The sequence below is a fragment of the Piliocolobus tephrosceles genome, chromosome 10, assembly GCF_002776525.5.
Source record: "Piliocolobus tephrosceles isolate RC106 chromosome 10, ASM277652v3, whole genome shotgun sequence".
NCBI classification, from domain to species: Eukaryota; Metazoa; Chordata; class Mammalia; order Primates; family Cercopithecidae; genus Piliocolobus; species Piliocolobus tephrosceles.
The window spans coordinates 119,013,223-119,039,564 of NC_045443.1; the positions used below are offsets into that span (position 1 = coordinate 119,013,223).

At 49.1% G+C, this 26,342-nt stretch overlaps 1 protein-coding gene across 12 annotated transcripts in view; it reads right to left on the reverse strand.

The window, feature by feature from the left end:
* The window catches only part of CAMKK2 (calcium/calmodulin dependent protein kinase kinase 2), a 35,957-nt gene extending 13,817 nt beyond the window's left edge, over positions 1-22,140 (reverse strand). For 9 of the 12 annotated variants that reach the window (XR_003309864.2, XR_003309863.2, XR_003309862.2 and 6 more), the window contains exons 1-10: positions 21,589-22,140; positions 20,026-20,073; positions 18,320-18,373; positions 17,505-17,556; positions 13,064-13,197; positions 9,550-9,586; positions 4,098-4,119; positions 3,864-3,952; positions 1,752-1,951; positions 1,140-1,193 (exon numbers count right to left, since the gene is read on the reverse strand). Coding sequence is in view for 5 of the 12 variants with exons in the window: in XM_026456562.2 (XP_026312347.1) it covers positions 1,140-1,193; positions 1,752-1,951; positions 3,864-3,952; positions 4,098-4,119; positions 9,550-9,586; positions 13,064-13,197; positions 17,505-17,556; positions 18,320-18,373; positions 20,026-20,073; positions 21,589-22,059 (1,161 nt within the window). In the remaining 7 variants the exon portion in view is untranslated. The remainder of the gene's footprint in view (positions 1-1,139; positions 1,194-1,751; positions 1,952-3,863; positions 3,953-4,097; positions 4,120-9,549; positions 9,587-13,063; positions 13,198-17,504; positions 17,557-18,319; positions 18,374-20,025; positions 20,074-21,588) is intronic. The other 3 variants (XM_026456560.2, XM_026456559.2, XR_002730143.2) reach the window with 2 other exon arrangements.
* Between the last annotated feature and the right edge of the window lie 4,202 nt (positions 22,141-26,342).

Here is a 26,342-nt window from a genome sequence, read left to right on the forward strand (position 1 = left end):
ACTTCAGAGTTAAAACAAGAAGGCCAGGCGCGGTGGTTCAGGCCTGTAATCCCAAATCCCAGCACTCTGGGAGACCCAGGCGGGCAGATCATTTGAAGTCAGGAGTTTGAGACCAGTTTGGCCAACATGGTAAAACACCATCTCTACAAAAACACAAAAATTAGCTGTGCGTGGTGGCTGGCATCTGTAGTCCCAGCTACTCAGGAGGGTGAGGCAGGAGAATGGTGTGAACCCGGGAGGTGGAGGTTGCAGTGAGCCCAGATTGCACCACTACACTCTAGCCTGGGTGACAGAGTGAGACTCCATCTCAAAAAAAAAAAAGAGAAGCCCCTAGATATCAATAACAACAAAATAACAACAACAGAAAAGCCCAAACAGCACTCCCTAAATCAATAATGGTAAACAGCTTTTAACTTCCATTCCAGTGTTACCCCTCCGACAAGAGCTTCTAGGAATACCCTGATGGAAAGAACATCAGAGCAGTATCAGGCTCAGGAGGAACAAGTACGGTTATTGATTAGTGATGTCTGTCTTGGGCTCAGAAATGCGAGAGGTGGCAGAACTGCTGTCTTTGCCCTAAATTTATCAACTATTTATAAACTCTAGAGCCTCTGCCAATCCTTCTGTTTTAACAGATCATTTTTTCATGGATATGATTATGACATACATACACATGTACATTTGAGAAGGCATCCTTTTTCACATTGAGATCTAGGTGTAGAAATAAAATAACTCTTATCTTATTTTATTTTATTTTTTGAGACAGAGTCTCGCTCTTGTTGCCTAGGCTGGAATACAATGGCACAATCTCAGCTCACTGCAAACTCCACCTCCCGGGTTCAAGCAATTCTCCTGCCTCAGGCTCCTGAGTAGCTAGGACTATAGGCACGTGCCACCACGCCCGGCTAATTTTTTGTATTTTTAGTAAAGACGGGGTTTCACCATGTTAGCCAGGATGGTCTTGATCTCCTGACCTCGTGATCCACCTGCCTCGGCCTCCCAAAGTGCTGGGATTACAGGCATCAGCCACCATGCCCAGCCTAAAATAACTCAAGTAAGTACTGTCTCCCTGCAAGGGTGACTATTAACCCACAGGCTGCCCAGCAGCACTGAGGGGACAGGACACCCCACCCTCTTACCTGGCCAAAGACAAAGCAGTATAGTGTCACGCCCATGGCCCAAACATCCAAAGCCTGCAAGAAAAAGAGCTTAGTGTGAGGGCACAAGGGGCGGTCCAGCCTCCAATCCTCCAATTTTCCTTTGGGGAACCACCTCTTGACTCTCAGCCCTTGGAGTTGGGGTGAGACCAATCCTGTCTCCTAGGCTCTGGGGCAGGCACAGGATCCAGGCCAGGCCAATGAGAGCACAACTACCCCCAGCCATAGTGATTGGCTCAAGCATGGCCACATGACCCATGTTGGGCCAATCAGAGCCAACCCCAGGGTTTTCACAGGAGCTGTTCAGAACAAGGAATGCTCTTGCCACTGAGGCTGGCAAATGATAGAAAGTAACCTGGTCCCTGGGTGCCTGACCCACCTGTGGAGGAAATCAAATAAGAAAAACAACTGAAAGATGGAGAGAGATGGTTTCTGTCTGAGTCCCTGGATCTAGCCAAGCCTGAAGCCTACCCCTCAGTATCATGATCCAGTGGCTTCACTGCGTAAGCCTATGTGCGTTGGGTTTCCGCTGCTTACAACCCAAAAGACATTGACACAGGCAGAACTCTGTGGCTGAGACAGGCCCAAGCTTACCTTCCCAGAGAAGATCTTGCGGGTCTCGGAGAGTGACTCGGGCGCCATGAAGGCAGGTGTGCCCACGGTGTTGGAGAGGAGCGCGTCACTGCCCTTGAACTCATTGCTCACACCGAAGTCAGCAATCTTGATGTGCCCATCTTCTCCGACCAGAAGGTTGGAAGGTTTGATGTCACGGTGGATGATCTTCTGGTAGTGTACTGGGGAGGCGTAGCCAGCAGGTGGGAGATAGGGGCAAGAAAACCCCGTGAGCACCTCTATGCGGCCACATGGCCTGCAGACACAGGCATGGCACCCTCTGGTGCCTTGTCTCCCACAGACCCAGGCCTTTTCCAACCTTCTGCTCCCCAAACCCGCCACGCACTGACAGGCTCTAAAAGATGAGGGGAAAAGTGTCTTCAAGGAAGTCCCAACCCACCATCACCCCACCCCTTCCCAACAATGACACATGAACACTGCCAACAGCAATTCGTAATCGCCTGTTATTTATTAAGTCACAAGTGACAGTGCATGGAAAGTTTTTGCTGGGCATGGCTCACAGCCAGGAGTGAGAATGACAGCAAAACATAGTTTAATTTACCAACAACCAATACTCAACTGATTTACCAAACCAACGATGACCTGAGCATGCCGATTTGAAATGTGAACCACACACAGAACTGAGGGCTTGGCTAACTCCTCCTGGCTGGATATCAGCCGATAGTACAACCCAGTTCTACGGCCTGGAAGACCCAGCTGCCGTTTCTGGGGTGATGATGATGATGAAGATGATTTCAGTAAAAGCAGTAGCAGCTCCCTCTGCAGAGCACCAAGTGAGGGGCCCAGCCCTGCGTTAGGTGTTTCACATTCACATTTTACATTTAATTAAACCTCATAATCATCCTATGTGACAGGCAGGGATAAGAGCTAACATGTTGGCCAGGCACGGTGGCTCATGCCTGTCATCCCAGCACTTTGGAAGGCCAAGGTGGGTGGATCACCTGAGGTCAGGAGTTCAAGACCAGCCTGGCCAACATGGTGAAACCCCATCTCTACGAAAAATACAAAAATTAGCCGGGCATGGTGGCATGTGCCTGTAATCCCAGCTTCTTGGGAGGCTGAGGCACGAGAATCGCTTGAATCCAGGAGGTGGAGGTTGCCGTGAGCTGAGATCATGCTACTGCACTCCAGCCTGGGCGAGAGAGCAAGAATCTCAAAAAAAAAAAAAAAAAAAGACTAAGATGTTTAACAAGCAGATGCAGAGAGGACGCCTGCCAATCAAACACTGATGTGTACTGGCCGATCTCGGCCCCGGCGAGAGATACGTTATCCCCATTTACAGATAAGGAAGCTCAGGTTCCAGGAGGTGAACAGGACTCTGATCCTAGGGTCTCTGGCAGGAATAAGAGACAAAAAATTTAAAAATAAAAAATAGAGCCCCAAACAGTGCCTGGTGCACATAGAAAGTACTAAATGGTCACTACTGCTACTGCTCTTCATTTTGCTGAGTGGCAGGAAGAAGAGTTTTGGCTCACCTGGGCCATGGCCCTAGAGTGGCTCTCTGCAGCTGGCCCTGATTCTGCATCTCACACAATTCTGTTTCCCACTAGGATGGTTAATACTGAGTGTCAACTTGATTGGACTAAAGGATACAAAGTATGAATCCTGGGCGTGTCTATGAGGGTGATGCCAAAGGAGATTAACATTCGAGTCAGCGGGCTGGGGAAGGCTGGGGAAAGCAGACCCACAATCTAATCAGTTGCCAGTGAATATAAAGCAGGCAGAAAAACGTGAAAGGGGAGACTGGCCTAGCCTCCCAGCCTATGTCTCTTTCCCATGCTGGATCCTTCCTGCCCTCAAACATCAGACTGAAGTTCTTCAGTTTTGAGAGTTAGATGGGCTCTCCTTGCTCCTCGAGCTTGTAAGGTCCTTGTGATCATGTTAAGTTAATACTTAATAAACTCCCCTTTTTATATATAAATATATCCTATTAATTCTGTTCCTCTAGAGAACCCCAATCCACCCGCCCACCTCCTTGTGCTCCAGGAAGAAAAGAGACACTTTCCAATTTGCACCCACGCTGGGAATGCTAACTACCCACTGGGTGAGAGCCCTCCCGCAGGCCCTGCTTACAGTACTCGATGCCTTTGATCAGATCCTGGAAGTAGAAACGGGCCTGGTCTTCAGAGAGTGGTTTGAGGGTGGGCACTTCCATCACGGGCCTGAAAGGTCGACACACGCATGAAACACAAACCAGACCCGCCCGGCCCTTGCCCTCTCTCATGAGCAGAGCCCGGTGGCACCTCACTCAGCTATACAGCTCGAGAAGCTTCTCACATCACCCCTGCTGGGAGCTGGGACACTCACCCTTGGTTGACCAGTTCGAACACTGTAGGGAAGAAAAGGGAGTGAAACTGTTACATGGGAAACTGAACATCCCTCTCTCTCTCTCTGTCCTCCCCACCTCCCAACCACCTCCAGAAACACCGAGAAAGACAGAAACTAATATTAGAGCTGGGGAGAGGAACAGTCCACTGAACCAAGCTGGCCAAGGTCTGGCTTTGCTAAATTTCCATCAGAAGGCAAAGAACCAGGAATTTCTGACGTCCCCAGGCCCACAGTCTGGCTTGACTTCTAGTGCTCAAATTGGCCCAGGATCCACTGATCCAAGAAAACAAGGCAGGGGGTTGGACACGGTGGCTCACACCAGTGTAATCCCAGCACTTTGGGAGGCCTAGGTGGGCGGATCACCTGAGGTCAGGAGCTCGAGACTAGCCTGGCCAACATGGCAAAACCCTATCTCTACTAAAAATACAAAAATTAGCTGGGTGTGGTGGCTAGTGCCTGTAATCCCAGCTACTTGGGAGGCTGAGGCACAAGAATCACTTGAACCTGGGCAGTGGAGGTTGCAGTAAGCCGTGATTGCACACTGCACTCCAGCCTGGGCAACAGAGCAAGACCCTGTCTCAAAAACAATTTTTTTTAGATGAAATTTACATAACATAAAATTACCCATTTTAAAGCATGTAATTGAGTGGCATTTAGTATATTCACAATGTTGGGCAAGCATCACAACTATCTAGTTCCAGAACATTCTCATCACCTCAAAAGAAAACCTCATACCCATTAGCAGTCACTCCCCATTCTTCCCTCCCTCAAGCCCCTGGCCACCACCAATCTGTTTCCTATCTCTATAGATTTGCCTGTTCTGGACATTTCATATAAATAGAATTGTACACTATGTGGCCTTTTGTGCCTGGCTTCTTTCACTTAGCATCATTAGCAGTTTTTGAGGTTCATCCACACTGGTGCATGGATCAGTGCTTCATTCCTTTTTTTTTTTTTTTTTGAGACGAAGTCTGGCTCTGTCACCCAGGCTGGAGCGCAGTGGCCGGATCTCAGCTCACTGCAAACTCTGCCTCCCAGGTTCACGCCATTCTCCTGCCTCAGCCTCCCGAGTAGCTGGGATTACAGGTGCCCGCCACCTCGCCCGGCTAGTTTTTTGTATTTTTTAGTAGAGACGGGGTTTCACCGTGTTAGCCAGGATAGTCTCGATCTCCTGACCTCGTGATCCACCCGTCTCGGCCTCCCAAAGTGCTGGGATTACAGGCTTGAGCCACCGTGCCCGGCCGCTTCATTCCTTTTAATGGCTGAATCATATTCCACTGTATGGATAGACCACATTTTCTTTGTCCATTCATCTGTTGAGGGGCCTATGGACTGTTTCTACTTTTTGGCTATTGGGAAGTACCGCAGTGAACATTCATGTACAAGCATTTGTGTGGATATCTGTTTCGGTTCTTTTGGGTATATACTTAGGAGTGGAATTGCTGGGTCACGTGGTATAGTTATTTAATTTGATTCTGCTACGACAAGCATAACTGGGAATACAAGGCTGTACTTTAGGAAGTAAAAAAAAAAGAGCACAGTCAATTTCAAAATCCAGTGGAGAATGACTTTGGGGCTGCTTGTTGTTCTGGAATCATACACCCATGATGAGATGAGCATGTAATAGAAACCAGAGGGGATACCCCATTTTCCATGATGTGATTATTATGCATTACATGCTGGTATCAAAACATCTCATGTAACCTATAACTATATCCACCTACAATGTACCCACAAAAATTTTTTAAAACTTTTTTTTTTTTGAAATGAAGTCTTGCTCTGTTGCCCAGGCTAGAGTGCAGTGGCACCATCTTGGCTCACTGCAACCTCTGCCTCCCGGGTTCAAGCAATTCTCCTGCCTCAGCCTCCCAAGTAGCTGGGACTATAGGCACTTGCCACCATGCCCAGCTAATTTTTTGTATTTTTAGTGAAGATGGGGTTTCACCATATTGGTCAGGCTGGTCTCGAACTTCTGACCTCAGTGATCCGCCCACCTCAGCCTCCCTAAGTGCGGGGATTACAGGCAAAAACTTTTTTTTTTAATGAAACCAAAGGGTTGTTTCAAAGCTCTCCAAGGGCTGAGGTGGCCAAGGGGAACAGGGAAGCTACTCAGACAAAAAGAAGGCTTAAAGGTTCTGATCAGGCCAGGTGCGGTGGCTCAAGCCTGTAATCCCAGCACTTTGGGAGGCCAAGATGGGAGGATCACAAGGTCAAGAGATCAAGACCATCCTGGCTAACACGGTGAAACCCTGTCTCTACTAAAAAAAAAAAAAAATACAAAAAACTAGCCAGGCGAGGTGGTGGGTGCCTGTAGTCCCAGCTACTTGGGAGGCTAAGGCAGGAGAATGGCGTGAACCCGGGAGGCGGAGCTTGCAGTGAGCCCAGATTGCGCCACTGCACTCCAGCCTGGGCGACAGAGCGAGACTCCGTCTCAAAAAAAAAAAAAAGGTTCTGATCAGGAAAAGAACTGAACTTTCCCAGGCCTTCCCTGTCTTCAGTTTCATCAGCCAGCGTGAGTTAGGGCAGATTTGCTGTTGCTTCAGGCTATAGTTAAAAGCAAAGGCAACGCTGCTAAGGTGCAGCTTCTACAGACAACCCAACGCTGGCCCCCTCAGCTCTGGCCTTTCCTGCCTTGGTTATTTAAGTCTTAACTTGCAAGCTTCATGAATTTCGGCACCATCCTCCCACCCACCCAAGCACCACAAATCCGGTGGCGTGAGGGAGGCTGGCCTGTTGAAACAGGTCTATTTTCAGTCGCTGACAGTTCAACCACTTTTGGGGCTGAGCAGTGGGTGGGAATTTTTTAACCTCTAGAAATAGAGATGGAGTTTTCTACCTTTTTTTTTTTTTTTTTTTGAGACAAAGTCTTGCTCTATCACCCAGACTGGAGTGCAATGGCACAATCTCGGCTCATTGCAACCTCCGCTTCCCAGGTTGAAGTGATTCTCCTGCTTCACCCTCCCAAGTAGCTGGGATTACAGGCATGTGCCACCACATCTGGCTAATTTTGTATTTTTAGCAGAAACAGGGTTTCACCATGTTGGTTAGGTTGGTCTCGAACTCCCAACCTAAGGTGATCCACCTACCTCGGCCTCCCAAAGTGCTGAGATTACAGGCATGAGCCACCATACCCAGCCCCCTCCCCAACCTTTTTTGTTTTTTGTTTTTTTATTGAAACAGGGTCTTGCTGTGTCATCCAGGCTGGAGTGCAGTGGCACAATCATAGCTCACTGCAGCCTCAAACTCCTGGGCTCAAGCAATCCTCCCACCTCAGCCTTCCAAGTGCTGAGGTTACAGGCATGAGCCACCACACCTGGACTGAGTTTTCTGCCCTTGGTATGTCAGGCCTGTAGCTGCAGACCCTTCCTGATACCTACTACCTGGCCTCATGCACTGCCCTGTCTATCTCAGGCTCACACAGCTGTGACTGGAAAGTAAAATATAACCATGTCAGGATTTTCGAAACCACTGGAATCACATACCCCAAATTAGCATGGCTCCTTTCTGCAACTGCCACCTCGAGGAGTGAAAAACTGTCCCTGCAGCTGCCCAGCTCAAGTAAATCAGGAAACTGTTCCTTGAGGCTTGGGCCATGCTCTTTTATACTCATTCCACCCCTCAGCTCAAACCCCCCAATGGCTTCCATCACCCTCAGAGTCAAAGTCAATTTTATTTTATTTATTTATTTATTTTTTTGAGACAGTCTCACTTCGTTGCCCAGGCTGGAATGCAGTGGCGCCATCTTGGCTCACTGCAACCTCCGCCGCCCAGGTTCAAGTGATTTTAGGTGCACACCCCCATGCCCAGCTAATTTTTGTATTTTTAGTAGAGACATGGTTTCGCTATGCTGCCCAGGCTGGTCTCAAACTCCTGAGCTCAGGTAATCCACCTGCCTCGGACTCCCAAAGTGCTGGGATTACGGGGGTGAGCTACTGCGTCCGATCCAAGTTCTTTACAATGTTGTAAAATACCTTCTGCCACCTGGTCCCTGCTGTTCTGCCCAAATGTCACCTTGGTGAGACATTCCTTGGGGAGCCACTGTATTTCTCCATCCCCCCACCCAAAACTCGCAGCCCCCCGTGCCCTGCTCGGGTTTTTGTTTTGTTACGGTGTTGTCACTTTCAAAACTCACGCATCACACTCAGGTGCGCTTCCCAAGGACAGGGGGTTTTGAATGTTGTCCCTGATGAACCTAGAGCAGGGTCTGACAAACTGTAACATTTGTTGAATGAACAAAGGCACGCCTCAGAAACAGCTCAAAGCCATTCTGACCTGGATCTGGGGTCCCAAGTGAGAGAATTATGCTAAGAATGTCATCCTGGGCCAAAATGACTTTTGACATATTGTGATTTCTGTTGTATCTCCCCAAACTTCATTTATTTGCCTACTATGTTTATAATCTGGCCATACCTATATGCCACATAAATTATTTATTTAATGTTTTTCTTTAAATTTTTTTTTTTTTTGAGACGGAATCTGGCTCTGTCGCCCAGGCTGGAGTGCAGTGGCCGGATCTCAGCTCACTGCAAGCTCCACCTCCCAGGTTCACGCCATTCTCCTGCCTCAGCCTCCTGAATAGCTGGGACTACAGGTGCCCGCCACCTTGCCCGGCTCGTTTTTTTGTATTTTTTAGTAGAGACGGGGTTTCACCGTGTTAGCCAGGATGGTCTCGATCTCCTGACCTCGTGATCCACCCGTCTCGGCCTCCCAAAGTGCTGGGATTACAGGCTTGAGCCTCTGCGCCCGGCCGTTTTTCTTTAAATCGACTCAGTTTTTAATTTTTTAGCCTTGTGCTAGATGATAATATCCATGAAATCATGAGTTTGGGGTGCTGGGGATAGTTTTTCCTATACAATGTTAAATTAAATCTAGAATTGTTTTTCTACCTTTTTTCTATGTACCACCTAGAACAGTGCCCACCATATAGGAGGTGGTCAATACATACATGCTCTGGGAGGCCAGTGCAGGAGGATCTCCTGAGCCCAGGTGTTTGAGGCCAGGCTGGACAACATAATGAGACTTTGTCTTTACAAAAATTTTAAAAATTAGCTGGGTATGGTGGCTCATGCCTGTAATCCAGCTGCTCAGGAGGCTGAGGTGGGAGGATCGCTTGAGCCTGGGAGATCAAGGCTGTAGTGAGCTGTGATCACACCACTGAACTTTAAGCCTGGGCAACAGAGCGAGACCCTGACTCAAAAAAATAAATACATGCAAATGAATGAATAGCAGATACAGATAAAGTTCCAGCAAGAACTCCCTTCCACTCCTGATCCCAACCAGGAGTATGGCCTCCGGTGGGGCCAGCTGGACCAGGAAAGCGAAAGCTGTCTTTGGTGGAAGGTGCCAGGGCACAGGCTGCCTCGAGAGGACCCCTGGGCATTGGCAGGTGTGGTGCCTCGGTGAGAGTGGCAGAAGAAAAGGGCTTCCTTACCCATGTACAGATGGTCCTCGTTGGGGTCATCCAGGACCTTGGCACAGACACACGGAACAGGCAGGAGACCGACAGCGGGGGAGAAAGAGAGAGAATAGATATGAGCAGGGAGGAAGAGCATCCGCGTGGCTGCGTTTGCCAACAGGAGGGCTGCACCTGGCAGTGTGTTTCCCAGTTAAGATGGAGGGCACAGGGAAAACCCCCAGAGTGTAAGATCCTAATGGCTATTCGGAAAATAAATGCCTCTGTCTGATCCTCAAGGATATGAACGCTCAGAAAGGAGGTTGCAAAAGGGAGGGGCCAAAGTACGCCACCGGTAATATCTCATGCTTGAGTAAGAGTCCAGCCCGTCTCTGGCCAGGCACAGTGACTCACGCCTGAAATCCCAGCACTTTGGAAGGCCGAGGCGGGCGGATCACCTGAGGTCAGGAGTTTGATACCAGCCTGACCAATATGGAGAAACCTCATCTCTAGTAAAAATACAAAATTAGCTGGGTGTGGTGGCACATGCCTGTAATCCAGCTACTCAGGAGGCTGAGGCAGGAGAATCGCTTGAACCTGGGAGGCAGAGGTTGCAGTGAGCCGAGATTGCGCCATTATACTCCAGCCTGGGCGACAGAGTAAGACTCTGTCTCAAAAGAAAAAAAAAAAAAGAATCCAACCCATCTCCTAGGAGACAGCGGTGTTCAGGGTGAAAATTCAAATCCTATCTGGGTTCAAGTGACTCCATGAAGCCTCCCCATTGCCCCTCCCCCCACAGGAAATGATGTCTCCCTGCTCAGAACAGCCATAGCACTTTCTCTCTCTCCCAAAGGCAGGCAGCAGGCTACATTCACCTTGGTTTCCTCGGTGGCGTCCTGTACAGGGCACGGCATACAGAAGGTGCCCAGGGAACATCTGATGAATGAACAAACAGATGGGCTGGCAAAGAGTCTTGTTGGGTGAAAAGGCCAAATGCCACAGGGCGGCGGAGAGAAAAGACACCCTGCCAGGACCCAGGGCCCTTCGCTAACCAAATGCCCTTGGGCTTCCTCGAAAACAGCCAACTCCAGCACCAGTGAGTCGAGACTGTGACACTCAGTGTGACCGGTGGTGATGGCCTGCAACTGCCATCTCTCTTCTTTGGGAAGAAACAAATGCAGCCTCCCTGGCTAGATTAGTCCCCCTGATTCTTCCCCCATCACGTCCGCTTTCTCCAGCCACCCAAGATCAATAAGACAACAGGTCCCAGGAAAGGGAGGCACCCTCGGCAGAGCCTGGGCAAGCAGCCTGAAGCCCTGAGCCATGCCCTGTGGGGAAGGCACACCCAGGACCTTGTCCACCTAGAGTTCTGCACCCGATGAGTCCCAGGCAAGGTGGTAGCTAGCCCTCACATCTCCCGAAAGCACTGTGTGCTGCCCCAAATGGAGGCTTCCAGCCCTTTCCACATGCAGCTCCCTGCCCTACAGTGCCTTTCCGTGACTTCTCATCCAGGGCACCACCACGGCCATCTCAAACATCACTTCCTCTAAGAGGCCTCTCCCAGCTTCTCCCAGTGAGCTGGCTGCCCCACTCTGTACTCCCATGGCACTCTGAACATCCAGCACAGTGACAAATCCTTGTCATCTAGACCAGAGGTGCTCCAGGCATGATCTGGAGACTTCTGCAGATCCCCAAGATGCTTTCAGGGAGTTTACAAGGTTCACTATTTTCACTTTAAAACGAAGACAATATTTGCCTTTTTGACTCTCATTCTCCACTAGTCTACAGGGTTTTCCAGAAACCTGATGATATGTGATGTCACAACACATTGAATGCAAAAGCAGATATGAGAATCCAAATGTCTCCTATCAAGCCAAACAGTAACCCAAAAAAAGGCAAAAATGAAAAACGAAGCCACTCTTCTACTTTTTATTTTTCATAAAACTGCATTACTTGGCCAGGCGCGGTGGTTCACGCCTGTAATCCCAGCACTTTGGGAGGCCGAGGCAGGCGGATCATGAGTTCTGGAGATCGAGAGCGTCCTGGCTAACACGGTGAAACCCCATCTCTACTAAAAATACAAAAAAATTAGTCGGGCGTGGTGGCACGCACCTGCAGTCCCAGCTACTTGGGAGGCTGACGCAGGAGAATCGCTTGAATCCAGGAGGCAGAGATTGCAGTGAGCTGAGATTGTGCCACTGCACTCCAGCCTAGGCAACAGAGCAAGGCTCTGTCTCAAAAAAGAAGTATTACTCATGTTAACACATAATAAGCGTATTGTTCTCTTTTTGTTTCTTTTCTTTTTTAGAAACAGGGTCTCACTGTGTCTCCCAGGCTAGAGTGCAGTGGTGCAATCATGGCTCACTGCAGCCTCGAACTCCTGGGCTGGTGATGTCTCCCACCTCGGCCTTCAGAATAGCTGGGACCAAAGGCGTGCACCACCATACCCGGCTAATTTTTTTAACTTTTTGTAGAGATGAGGTTTTGCCATGTTGCTCAGGCTAGTCTCAAACTGCTGGCCTCAGGCGATCCTCCCACCTCAGCCTCCCAAAGTGCTGGAATTATAGGCATGAGCCATCGTGCCCAGCCTGTTGTTTTTAAATAATTAATAGTTTAAATTTTCTCAGTTTTAAATTATAATGTGGTAGATATTACTAAATATAACTCATATAAGTGGAAGTGCTTTTGAGTCTTCAAAAAAATTGTTTTTTTTTTTTGAGACAGAGTTTCACTCTTGTCGTCCAGGCTGGGGTGCAGTGGCACGATCTCAGCTCACTGCAACCTCTGCCTCCCAGGTTCAAGCAATTCTCCTGCCTCAGTCTCCCGAAATGGCTGGCATTACAGGTACCCGCCACTACACCCAGCTAATTTTTTTGTATTTTTAATTGAGTACAAAGGCATCCTGAGACCAAAAAGTATGAGAACTGCTGATCTAGAGCAGGGACTGGCAAACCACGGCATGTGGGCTGAATTCAGCCCTCTGCCTGGTTTGTTTGTTTGTTTGTTTGTTTGTTTGTTTTTTATTTTTAGCAGAGATGGGGTTTCACCATGTTGGCCAGGCTGGTCTCAAACTCCTGATCTCAAGTGATCTGCCCACCTTGGCCTCCCAGAGTGCTGTGATTACAAGTATGAGCCACTGCGCCTGGACTTGTTGTTGTAAATAAAGTTTTACTGGAACACAGTCATGCCATGTGTTTCCATCATGTGTGTGGCTGCTTTTGCGCTACAACTACCCATATGTGTAAGTAGAAAGAGACCCAGCTTCAAAGAGACAGAAACGGGTGAAGGGATCCCTCTGAGCCTCAATTCCTTTGTCTGTAAAATGAGAGCAATAAATATCTAACACAAAAACAAAGCAGGCAAAAGACAGAAGGGAAAAAATAGTTAATGTGAGTAATAAATAGTCTTGTATAGACTAATAGAGTTGTAAATACAACTCAGCCCTGCAGTGAGTGGTCTGGTGTGACTTGGCTCTCCCTGGAAACCAGCAGCGGGGTGTTTGGGTATTAACAAAGCCAGGGCCTCCTTCCCTCCTCGGCGCCTCCACCCTTACCTCCACCAGCTTCACCACATTGGGGTGGTCCAGCTTCTTGAGGATGGCGATTTCCTGGTACACCTGCTCAATGGGGCCCCTGGGCTGGATGCAGCCTCCAGGAGCTGGCCGGGTGCCTCGGGGTGGGGGGCGACCTGAAGGAAACAAAAACAGACCCAGGGTCAGGGCAAAGAGACTTTCCTCCACAGAGGGCAGCTGCAGGTGGGATGCCAAAAGGGGGAGGGTCTGCAGGGCTGGGGTGGCTGCTGCCACCAGGGGCTTTAACTAGCCCTCTCCTCCTCTGTCTGCTCTGCTGCTGGAAGTGAGTGAGGGCAGAGCCCTCGGCCGTCCTGTGAATTCCCTCCTTCCTGTCACATCCCCAGTCCATGCCCCAGTCCACAGTGAAAGGCAGGAGTGCTGAGGCAACTGCAGTCTAGTTCAGCAATCTCAACACGCAGCGTGCGTCAATTCCCCTCCCTGGGCTCAGCTGTTATAGTCCACAAAACGGACATAAACATTCACTCTCACTCCTTAACTCATAGCACAGATGGCCGGCTGGGCGCTGTGGCTCACGCCTGTAATCCCAGCACTTTGGAAGGCTGAGGTGGGGGGATGGCTTGAGCCCAGGAGTTCAAGACCAGCCTGGGCAACAAGGAGAAACCCCAACTCTACAAAAATCACAAAAAATTGGCCAGGTATGGTGGCACGCACCTGTGGTCGCAGCTACTCAAGAGGCTGGGGTGGGAGGATCACCTGAGCCCAGGAAGGTCAAGCCTGTAGTGAGCTGTGATCATGCCTCTGCACTCAGCCTGGGTGACAGACCGAGATCCTATCTAAAAAAAAAAAAAAAAACTGAAATAGCACAGACGTAAAATGAAGCCAGGGAGAAGAAAAGAAGCAAGCATCAGGAGAGAAAAACAAAAGGCTATACAGAAGGGAGAGGCACTCAGGCCACTGCTTGATCCTGCAGTAAATAATAGGCAGTCACAAGGATGTACAGGCCCACAGTGAAAACCCTCACGATGGCACACATCCCATGTACGTAAGGCTCTAAGTGTGACTAACAGAATAGAACAGGGATGTGATCGGCCTTGGAAAAGGAAAGGCAAAAGTACAGGTGTCAGAGGGAGGATGTGAAAGGAGGAAAGCTGAGTTCAAAGGAAAAGGGAGGCGTGGGGAGATGGGAGACACTCGCCATACAGCTGGAAAGAGGGGGAAGTGGTGGGTGGGTGTCCACAGAGGAGCGGACCATCAGGAGAGCGTTCCACTGCGTGCTGGGGAAAGTGAGGTGCTATGGTCAGGATGTTTGTGCTCCTCCAAAATTCACATGTCAAAACCTAATCCCCAGTGATTAGGTATGGGGACGGTGATGGTATTAGGAGACGGGACCTCTGGGAGGAGAGTAGGTCATGAGGGTAGAGCTCTCATGAATGAGATTAGTGCTGTTATAAAAGAGACCCCAGGCCAGGTGCGGTGGCTCAGGCCTGTAATCCCAGCACTTTGGGAGGCCGAGGCGGGCGGATCATGAGATCAGGAGATCGAGACCAGCCTGGCCAACGTGGTGAAACCCCGTCTCTACTAAAAATACAAAAATTATCCAGGCGTGGTGATGCCCACCTGTAGTCCCAGCTACTTGGGAGGCTGAGGCAGGAGAACCACTTGAACCCAGGAGGCGGAGGTTGCAGTGAGCGGAGATTGTGCCACTGCACTCCAGCCTGGTGACAGAGCTAGACTCCACGACTCCATCTCAAACAAAACAAAACAAAACAAAAGATCCCAAAGAGCTGTCTAGCTCCTCTGCCATGTAAGGATGCAGTAAGGCACTACCTATGTTTGTTTGTTTTGAGATAGGGTCTGTCTACCAGGCTGGAGTGCAGTGGCGCAATCAAGAATCACTGCAGCCTCAAACTCCCAGGCTCAAGTGATCCTCCTGCCTCAGCCTCCTGAGTAGCTAGGACTACACATGCATACCACCATGTCCAGCTAATTTTTAAATTTTTGGTAGAGACAGGGGTCTCACTACATTGCCCACACTGGTCTCAAACTCCTGAGCTCAAGCTATTTGCCAACCATGGCCTCCCAAAGTGCTGGCGCGAGCCACGGCACCCGGCCTGAGATGGTGCTATGAACCAGCCTCCAGAAGCGTGAGAAATAAATGTCTGTTGGTTAAGCCACCCAGTCTCTGGTACATTGTTACAGGACACCATTTGTTATTTTAAGACAGGAGGTAAGAAGGAGTGTTTAAGCAAGCGAAATCCTCTACTGTCACCAGAAGAAGTCAGAAGCAGATGTCAAAAATTGATAATAGTGACGTGAGGATCATGACCTGGTGCAGCGTTTGGATAAGCAGGATAAACCAGGGTCCTACTGTTAGGATGGGGTTTGTTTGTTCTTTTTTTTTTTTTTGAGTTGGAGTCTCCCTCTGTCGCCTAGGCTGGAGTGCAGTGGCGCAATCTCGGCTCAGTGTAACCTGTTTCCCAGGTTTAAGCAATTCTCTGCCTCAGCCTCCCGAGTAGCTGGGATTACAGGCGCCCACCACGCCAGGCTACTTTTTTGTATTTTTAGTAGAGACGGAGTTTCACCATCTTGACCAGGCTGGTCTTGAACTCCTGACTTCGTGATCCACCCGCCTCGGCCTCCCAAAGTGCTGGGATTACAGGCGTGAGCCACCACGCCCAGCTGTTTGTTCTTACCTAATTTCTCTTTTTGGCCCAAGCTGACATTTTGCCCAGCAATGCTGTCAGGGAGCTTATGTTGAAGCAGCCTCTGATACGCTCACCTGCAGGCCTATCATCTGACCACACACAGGAGCTACCGGCAACTAAAAGTGCTAAAAGTCAAGGTTGCCTATAGGAGAAGGAAAGAGGTCAGCAAGAAACTGTTCTCCATGATGAGCCCTCCTGTGCTCTGGCCTTTTTTTTTTTTTTTTTTGGTAGATATAATTCAAATATCTGGTATTTACATGTTTTTAATTTATCCTTTTTTTTTTTTTTTGAGAGATGGAGTCTCGCTCTGTCACCCAGGCTGGAATGCAGTGGTGCAGTCTCAGCTCACTCCAACCTCCATCTCCCAGGTTCCAGCAATTCTCCTGCCTCAGCCTCCCAAGTAGCCAGGGATTTACAAGTGTGTGCCACCACACCCGGCTAATTTTTGTACTTTTTAGTAGACACAGGGTTTCACCATATTGGACAGGATGATTTTGAACCCCTGACCTTGTGATCCACCCACCTCAGCCTCCCAAAGTGCTAGGATTACAGGTGTGAGCCACTGTGCCCAGCTAACTTTACCATTTTAAAATGTGTATTTTAGTGATTTTTAGTGTATTGACAAGGTTGTGCAACTATCACCATTATCTATTGCATAATTTTTTTTTCTTTTTTTTTTTTTTTTTTTGAGACGGAGTCTTGCTCTGTTACCCAGGCTGGAGTGCAGTGGCGTGATCTCAGATCACTGCAACCTCCTCCTCCTGGGTTCATGCAATTCTCCTGCCTCAGCCTCCCGAGTAGCTGGGATTACAGGCACACACCACTACACTCAGCTAGTTTTTGTATTTTTAGTAGAGACAGGGCTTCACCATGTTGGGCCAGGTTGGTCTTGAATTCCTGAACTCAAGTGATCCACCTGCCTCGGCCTCCCAGAGTGCAGGGATTACAGGCATGAGCCACCGTGCCTGGCCAACTGCAGAATACTTTCAATGCCTCTGTAAATATCTATATATATATCTGATATCTATCAGCATTCACCCCTCATTCCCCCTGTTTCCCAGAGCCCCTAGCAATCACAAATCTACCTTTGCTCCTATGGATTGGCCTACTCTGGGTATTTCACATAAACAGAATCACATAATTTGTGACCTTCTGCATTAGGCTTCTTTCACTTAGTGTAGTGTCTTTAAGACCCCTCTGTGTTGGGTCATGAATTGGTACTTCATTACTTTTAAGGGCTGAATAATATTCCATTGGATGCGTATATACTCTCTTCCTTCTCTGAGGCCGTGTGTGCTGTTTCCACTTTTTAGTTATTTGACTAAACCTGCTATGAACATTCACATACAAGCTTCCGTGTGAACATGGATGTTCCATCCTCTTGGGTATATATAAGTGGGAGTGAAATTACTGAGTCATATGGTAATACCATGTTTAACTTTTTGAGGAATTGCCAGAGTGTTTTCCTCTATTGGATTTTTTGACTTGATACCTATATAACTTTAATAAATATTTTTATTTTATTATTTTTTGAGACAGAGTCTTGCTCTGTCGCCCAGGCTGGAGTGCAGTGGCGCGATCTTGGCTCACTGCAAACTCCTCCTCCCAGGTTCAAGCAATTCTTGTGCCTCAGCCCCCCAAGTAGCTGGAACTACAGGCACGCGCCACCATGCCCAATGCAATGGTTCCCATTCAGGGGGCTCCGCCCTGTCTTGCCTCAGCCTCTGTACCTAAGAACAAAGGCCCGCCAAACTCACGTGGAAAGCCGGCCTGCCGGATCAGCTTCTTTTTGGACAGCACCTTCATTGCCTGCAGGAGAAAAAGACCTCAGGTCCTCGTTAAAGCAGGGAGGAGAAGGGGAAGGAGGGCGAAGTGGGGGTTCGTCTACTCCAAGGCTAGCCCAAGCTCCTGGCCCCCTGGCAGGTTCAGGACAACAGAGTGAGCCCCTCATTACCAGAGGGGGTCAAGCGGCCATGGGTTGTAAGGAGGCTAGACTCCTGGGGTGCCTCCAGCTCTGAGCTGTTCCTGAGGTTCACGGTCACCTCTCTCAGCTGGGAAACCATGAGCCTTGGTACTTGCTGCCATCGAATCAAAACACAAGTGAGCTGGATCGATGGGCAAAGGAGGGGCAGGACTGGTTGTTTTACGCATGGGGAAACTGAGGCTCAGCTGTTTTACACATGGGGAAATATCACTTGTCAAGGCCACATGGTTGGCACACGATAGAGTCAGGTTCAAACCTATGCTGGACTGACTCCAAAGCCACCCACGCAGGTATCTGTCTCACTGCTGCCTTGTTCTCAGTACAATGGAGGATGCAGAGATGACAGCTCAGAGGAAGGGCATAAAAGGCTTTTGCTGAATGAGTAACTCTTTCTGGGCCAATCCCCTCAACTCCCTGTTTTCCCATCTGTAAAATGGGCATACTACTTCCTTCCTAAGGCACAAAATAAACATGACCTAAGAATAAAATGGGACAACAGCTATGAAAACTTTCCAGGAAGCTGAGTGCTGAAAAGGAGGCTCTTCTGTGGATAAAGATGGGGGCAGGGAGGAGAATACGGATACTCACATAGTAGGTATTGTCATTTTCATTGTAGGCCAACTTGACGACACCATATGAGCCCTGGATAAAGGGAGATGCCCATGACATACTATCCAGAAGTTAAGATCTGCAAAATGAGAACCCTAATACAGACGTTGCAAACTGGCAGCCCATTGGTCAAATCTGTCCCGCAACTGTATTTTGTTGGAGCCTAGGTTTTTACAAAGTTTGGATTAGTTGCCAAGATTTAAAAACGGAAAGATCTGGGCTGGGCACGGTGGCTCATACCTGTAATCCCAATACTTTGGGAGGCCGAGGCAGGCGGATCACTGGAGATCAGGAGTTCGAGACCAGCCTGGCCAACATGGCAAAACCCCATCTCTACTAAATATACAAAAATTAGCCAGGGCATGGTAGCAGGCACCTGTAATCCCAGCTACTTGGGAGGCTGAGGCATGAGAATCACTTAAACCTGGAAAGCAGAGGCTGCAGTGAGCTGAGATTACAGCACAGCACTCCAGCCTGGGCGACACAGTGAAACTCAGTCTCAAAAAAAAAAACAGTAAAACAGTCTGATATGAAAATCTATATCCCTTGCCAGGCACGGTGACTTACACCTGTAATCCCAGCACTTTGGGAGGCCGAGGTGGGCAGATCACTTGGGGTCAGGTTTAAGAACAGCCTGGGCAACATAGTGAAACCCCATCTCTACAAAAATTACAAAAATTAGCCAGGTGTGGTGGTGCACACCTGTAGTCCCAACTACTTGGGGGGCTGAGGCAGGAGAATCACTTAAGCCCAGGAGGCAGAGGTTGCAGTGAGCCGAGATTGCACCACTGCACTCCAGGCTTGGTGACAGAGCAAGATACTGTCTCAAAAAAAAATCAAGATTCCTAGTTTCTTTTGAAAAAATGGAAAGATCGGCTGGGCGCGGTGGCTCAAGCCTGTAATCCCAGCACTTTGGGAGGCCGAGACGGGCGGATCACGAGGTCAGGAGATCGAGACCATCCTGGCTAACACGGTGAAACCCCGTCTCTACTAAAAACACAAAAAAAAACTAGCCGGGCGAGGTGGCGGGCGCCTGTAGTCCCAGCTACTCCGGAGGCTGAGGCAGGAGAATGGCGTAAACCCGGGTGGTGGAGCCTGCAGTGAGCTGAGATCTGGCCACTGCACTCCAGTCCGGGCGACAGAACGAGACTCTGCCTCAAAAAAAAAAAAAAAAAAAAAAAAAAAAAAAGAAAAAATGGAAAGATCTAGCTATATGTAGCCCTCATTTCCATATGTTGATGGTTTGCCACAGTCCTTACCACTCCCTACTACCTTACAGCTGGCATGCCTCACTCCTTTATATTACTTACTTGTTTTCTATTGGCGTTCAGATGTTTGACCATGGTAATGATACCTCCCCACTCATTGGCTAAAACAAAAGCAAAACTAGATATCAGAGTACCTCGGGGTGAAACAAAACCCCAACTGTAATGGGGATGTAACTATCACCAAGGTGATATGGAATTTCTTTGGAAGCTTTCTGAGGTTCTGCAGAAACATATTTAATTTTAAGATACAAGAAAACAAAACTAAACCAAAAACCTAGATCATTAATGACAAAACCCTTTCCACCAACCTCGCCTTCAAAGACTCCTCTCCTGCTCCCAGCTTTACCCCATTCCCTCTACAGTATCTGAACACCCCCAGTGAATGCAAAAAGCCAGCCTGGCTCCAGGGATATTTACCTTTCCAATTTCATCCTTCAGGGTATACTGATTCAGCTGCACACAGTCCTAGAGAGTAAGCAGAGACACATGGAAAATGAATTTTAAGTTTGCAACTAGAAGCCAGGCGTGGTGCCTCATGCCTGTAAGCCCTTCAGGGGGCCAAAGCGGGAGGATCACTTGAGTTCAGGAGTTCCAGACCAGCCTGGCCAACATGGTGAAATCTCATCTCTATTAATAATATAAAAATTAACCAGGCGTGGTGGTGCACACCTGTAGTCCCAGCTACTCGTGAGGCTGAGGCAGGAGAATAGCTTGAACCCAGAAGGCAGAAGTTGCAGTGAGCCAAAATCGTGCAACTGCACTCCAGCCTGGGTGACAGAGCAACCCTCCGTCTCAACAACAACAACAATTAAAAAGCCCCTTTAGAAAGGCATTCTGAAGTTGGGCCTTCTTCCGATTAAATTCATTCATTCCTTTAACAAATATTTTTGGGCTCCTACTATGCACCAGGTACTGTGCTAGGCTCTGGGGATGGGATGGGGTGTGGGGGTGGATGAAATAACCCTACGCAGCTTACGTTCTGGCTGGGTGGAGACAGGCAATAAACAACTAAACCAACACACAGATAATCAGATGTTGATGAATGTTATAAAGGAAAGCAAATAGGGCCATGCGGCAGAGAGAGGCTGGAGGGTGTTTTAGGGAAGGTAGCCCCGGGAGCCTTTTGGAGGTGATACTGGAGTTGAGACTTGGACATTAGACGGAATAGGCCTTACAAAGTTGGCGTGGGGTGGTGGGGGAGGTGGTTCCAATCAGAAGGAACAGCGAGAATAAAGACCCCAGGTGGGCAAGAGCTTGGATTCCAAGGAATGCGAAGGCAGGAACAGGGAGCTTAGGGAGCTGGCAGCAGAATGGCAAGGAGGGGTGGGAAAGGGTCAGACCACACAGGGCCCTGTGAACCCTGGTGGGGATGTGAGTTCTAATCTACCCCCCCAGGGTTTACGGTAAGGGTCCTGTGAGAAATGCACAGGAAATGCTGAACCCAGTGCCTGGTGCCAACGCATGCTCGGCCAGGCGGGTTGTCGCCAGGCTCTCAGTGACCCACCTCATTCCATCACACCTTCGCCCACACCTCGGTCTCTGCTGGAGGCTCCCTCTGGCCCTGCAGCTGCTCTGTCCACACCCCTAGAGGGTCACACACACCCGCCCCAGCAGCCCTCACCCATGAGTATAAACACCCCAGCTCCCTCGCCCCTGGCGGGATGACTCTGAGGCTGCTGTTCTGTGCTGTTTCCCAGGGCCCCCCGGAAGGAACAAGTCCCAGCGGCCTACACTCCACACTGGTAACCGGCTCCATAACCTACCCTTTGCTGACCGCCTTCCCTTCCCCATGCTGATTCACAACCCCCCTAGGGCCCCTTTTTGGCCCCAGCCACCCCCCAGGTTCCCTGGAGTCAAGTCCTAGGTCAACTGTGGCACTCAAATCCTACTGGGGGAGCCCAACCTTCCACAGAGACCCTGTTGGGGGCAGGGAAGGGCACCGGGGACCCCTAGGACCTGGCTCACCACCGGCTCACGCACCTGCATACCCGTGATGGAGACATGGTGAGACTCCACTGTCGGCCGCCGGGGCAGCCGAGGCGAGGACTGAGGGGAGCTGACGGGCGAGTAGGGCAGGGACGGGCAGATGCAGCGTCCGTTCATGTCCAGGCTGCCGCCGGCTGCCAGCCCACCCTGGGACTGCTCTTGCAGAGAAAGCTTGCGACCGGAGAGGTGGGGTCGGGCCTGGGACCTGGAGGTGTCGAGGGGGACCTCTTGGCCATCGGCCTCCAGGGGCCGGTCCCGGGCCAAGCCAAGGTCCACAGCACAGCCCGGCTCACACTCGGTGACCACAATGAAGGACTCCATACCCAGGTGAATGCTCAAGGATGAGAGGCCCCGCAGGGCCTCACAGGGCTTCTGGCTTTGGCTGCTGCTGCTGCCCCTGCCCCGCAGCTCATCCTGGGGGGCGGCCCGGTTGCTGCTGGGCTGGCTAGAGACACATGATGACATGGTGCATGCGCCAGCTTCATCCAGCACACTGGGACACTCCCATCCGGCAGCGGAGCCACCTGCAGAGAGAGAAAGGGTCAGCCGGCCCAGCTCCTACGGGCAGGGACAGGAAAGGAGCCCCTCTCCTCCTGGCCCAGGCTGCTGTCTAATTCCTGCCTCCAGTTGACATCCTAAAAAAATCTTGCAAAACATGGTGTGATCTGATCTCTGAGTCTATACAGAAAAGCACAGTCTGCATCTTCTTATATTTTTTTAATTTTTCTTTCTTTTTATTTTTATTTTTTTTTTTTTGAGACAAGGTCTCTCTCTCTCTCTCTCTCTCGCTCTCGCTCTCTCGCTCTCCAGGCTGAACTACAGTGGCATACTCATAGCTTACTGCACCCCTGAACTGCTAGGCTCAAGTGATCCTCCCATCTCAGCCTCCCAGGTAGCCAGAACTACTTCTCATACACCATGACAACAAATCCTAACTCAATTCCTATAGGTACAAGTATAAGAAAACCCCCAAATATAGCACACACGTCCCCTACAGAATTGATAGCTGCTTCCAGCCAATTGTTGCTCAGCAGGAATTTGGGCCTACTATTGCTGGTTTTCCCTTTGTTTTTTCCCAAGAGAAGCTCTAAGGAGGTTAATAAGGTTGCCTGATTTTTTCACATTAGCAATTATTTCAAATATTTTTAAATGCTGGGCATGAAAAATGCAGGTCAGGGCTGGATGCGGTGGCTCACACCTATAATCCCAGCACTTTGGGAGGCTGAGGCAGGCAGATCTCTTGAGGCCAGGAATTCCAGATCAGCCTGGCCAACATGGTGAAACCTCGTCTCTACTAAAAATACAAAAATTAGCCGGGCGTGGTGGCATGTGCCTGTAATCCCAGCTACTCAGGAGGCTAAGGCAGGAGAATCGCTGGAACCCGGGAGGCAGAGGTCACAGTGAGCTGAGATCATACCACTGCACTCCAGCCTGAGCAATAGACCAAGACTGTCTCAAAAAAAAAAAAAAAAAGGGTTGCAGGGGAATCAAGTATATGCCGTAATATGGATGAACCTCTAAAATATTATGCTAACTGAAGGAAGCCAGTCACAAAAGGTCACATATATATGATTCTATTTATATGAAATTTTCAGAACATGCAACTCCATAGAGACAGAAAGTAGACTAATGGTTGCCTAGGACTATGGGAATGGTGACGTTAGTGGGTGTGGGGAATGGCTGCTTAATGGGTACAGGGTTCCTTTTGGGGTGACTAAAACGTTTTGAAAGTAGATAGAGGTAATGGTTGCACAGCATTGTGAATGTACTAAATGGCACTGAACTATACACTTCAAAATGGTCAATTTTATATTATATGAACTTTTACCTCATTTTTTTAAAAAAAGGCTGGGCACGGTGGCTCACACTTGTAATCCCAGCACTTTGGAAGGCCGAGGCGGGTGGATCATGAGGTCAGAATTTCGAGGCCAGCCTGACCAACATGGTGAAACTCCATCTCTACTAAAAATACAAAAATTAGCCAGGTGTGGTGATGTACACCTGTAATCCCAGCTACTCAGGAGGCTGAGGCAGGAGAATCACTTGAACCCGGGAGGCGGAGGTTGCAGTGAGCCAAGATCGCGCCATTGCACTTCAGCCTGGATGACAGAGTGGGACTCCATCTCAAAAAACGAAAAGAGAAAGGTAGGGCACAGTGGCTCACACCTGTAATCCTCTCAGCACTTTGGGAGGCCAAGACAGGTGGATCACCTCAGGTCAGGAGTTCAAGACCAGCCTGGCCAACCTGGTGAAACCCCATCTCTACTAAAAATACAAAATTAGCTGGGCGTGGTGGCAGGCGCCTGTAATCCTAGCTACTCAGGAGGCTGAGGCAGAAGAATCACTTGAATCCAGCAGGTGGAGGCTGCAGTGACTGAGCCGAGATCGCGCCACTGCACTCCAGCCTGGGAGACTGAACGAGACTCGTCTCAAAAAATTAAAATAAAAAAGATTAACACATCCCCTTAGGCTGTCAATTCTTATCATCTCTGGGACAGAACATTAACCTTTGGTTAACGTGTTTGACAAATTCTGCTGGACAAATGCCACAGGTACCGCTGGAATTCAGGGAGTACATTTGTGGACAGACACCTGTGGATGATGGCCACTTTGTGCTAGTCACCCACATCACAAAGGGTCTCTCTGGACCAGCCTGGCCAATATGGTGAAACCCCGTCTCTACTAAAAATACAAAAATTAGCCAGGCATAGTGGCACATGCCTATAATCCTAGCTACTCGAGAGGCTGAGGCAGGAGAATCGCTTGAATCCGGGAGGCGGAGGTTGCAGTGAGCTGAAGTTGAGCCACTGCACTCCAGCCTGGCAACAGAGGGAGACTCTGTCTCAAAAAAAAAAAAAAAAGGAGAAAAAAAAGGGCCTCTCTAGATATCCCAGGAAAACAGTGGGGGCTCAGTAGAGATTTTATGAATGAATAAAATGGTATCTCCGATGACACTGGGTGGTAGTGGAGCAACAGAGAGGAAGATACAGACAGCAGAAAGCCAGAGCTCCCTGGAGGATCTGGCTGAGAGGCAGAAACTGTCCCTCAGTGCTCTCGGAACAGTCCTTTCAGAAGAACTGATGGAATAGCTACTATGCCAGGCATGTGGCAAGAAAAGCCCAACAGGAAAGACAAAAGGGAAAAACCCAGCATCCCAGCCCTGACACGGGCCTGACTCATGCACACAGAGTGTGTGGTAAGAGAATGCCAAAGAGTCCAATCGTGTGGCAAGATGTTCAACCTCATAGTAAGAGCACTGCAAATTCAAACTACAATGAGGCAGCCTGCTGGCTCCCCAAAAAGTTAAACGTAGAGTTATCATATAACCAGCAATTCCTCTCCTAGGTATAGACCCAAAATAAGTGAAAGCAGGGATTCAAACAGATACTTGTACACTAATGCTCATAGCAACATCATTAACGATAGCCAAAAGGTATAGCCAAGTGTCCATCAATAGATGAATGAATAAACAAAACATGGCAGAGCCATACAGCAGAATACTATACAGCCACAATAAAGAAGGAAACTCTGACTCATGCTACAACACAGACGAACTGTGAAGACATACGCTAAGTGAAACAAGCCAGATACTAAAGGACAAGTGTTGTAAGATTGCAGTTACATAAAGTATCTAGAATAGTCACATTCAGGCCAGGTGCAGTGGTTCACACCTGTAATCCCAACACCTTGGGAGGCCAAGGTGGGCAGATCATTTGAGGTTAGGAGTTCCAGACCAGCCTGGCCAATATGGTGAAACCCCATCACTACTAAAAATACAAAAATTAGCCAGGCGTGGTGGTGGGTACTGTAGTCCCAGCTACTCAGGAGGCTGAGGCAGGAGAATCACTTGAACCCGGGAGGCAGAGGTTGCAGTGAGGTGAGATTGCACCACCACACTCCAGCCTGGGTAAGAGTGAGACTCCGTCTAAAAAAAAAAAAAACTTTAAAGGAAAGAAAATACCTGTAACCATGATTGGAGTTATGATGGTAAGGCCTAGGATGCTACAGGATCAGATGGGGCAGGAGGTCAGGAGAGGGGAGCAGTTGGTTTTATCTCCTATTTCTCTGTCCCCCATTCCCCCTTACTGATCTGAGAAAGAAATCATCAACTCTGTCTGTCTCAGCTTCCCCATCAACGAGAAAATACAACTCAAGTTCTATATTTCTCTGTGGCCCTAGCTGCTGCTACTTGACTTCTCCTTTTCACGATCCTTATCTCTTAGAAGAGGAAACTCAGATCCCCTCAAGCTCAACAGCCTAAGGTCATTGACATCCTGTAAAGTTGGTGCCCATCCCATAGTCATAGGATTAGATGAACCAAGCACTCAGAATCATGCCTGGCCCGTGGTTAAGTGCTCAAAAACTGTTACTTCAACAAATACCTGTTGGATGCTGATATGATTTGACTCTGTGTCCCCTCCCAAATCTCATCTTGAATTGTACTCCCATAATTCCCATGTGTTGTGGGAGGGACCTGGTGGGAGATAATTGAATCATGGTGGCAGTTACCCCCATACTGTTCTCGTGGTAGTAAGTCTCATGAGATCTGATGGTTTTATCAGGGGGTTCCGCTTTTGCGTCTTCCTCATTCTCTCTGCCTGCTGCCGTCCATGTAAGACAGGACTTGCTCCTCCTTGCCTTCCACCATGATTGTGGTGCTTCCCCAGCCACGTGGAACTATAAGTCCAGTTAAATCTCTTTGGCCGGGCGCGGTGGCTCAAGCCTGTAATCCCAGCACTTTGGGAGGC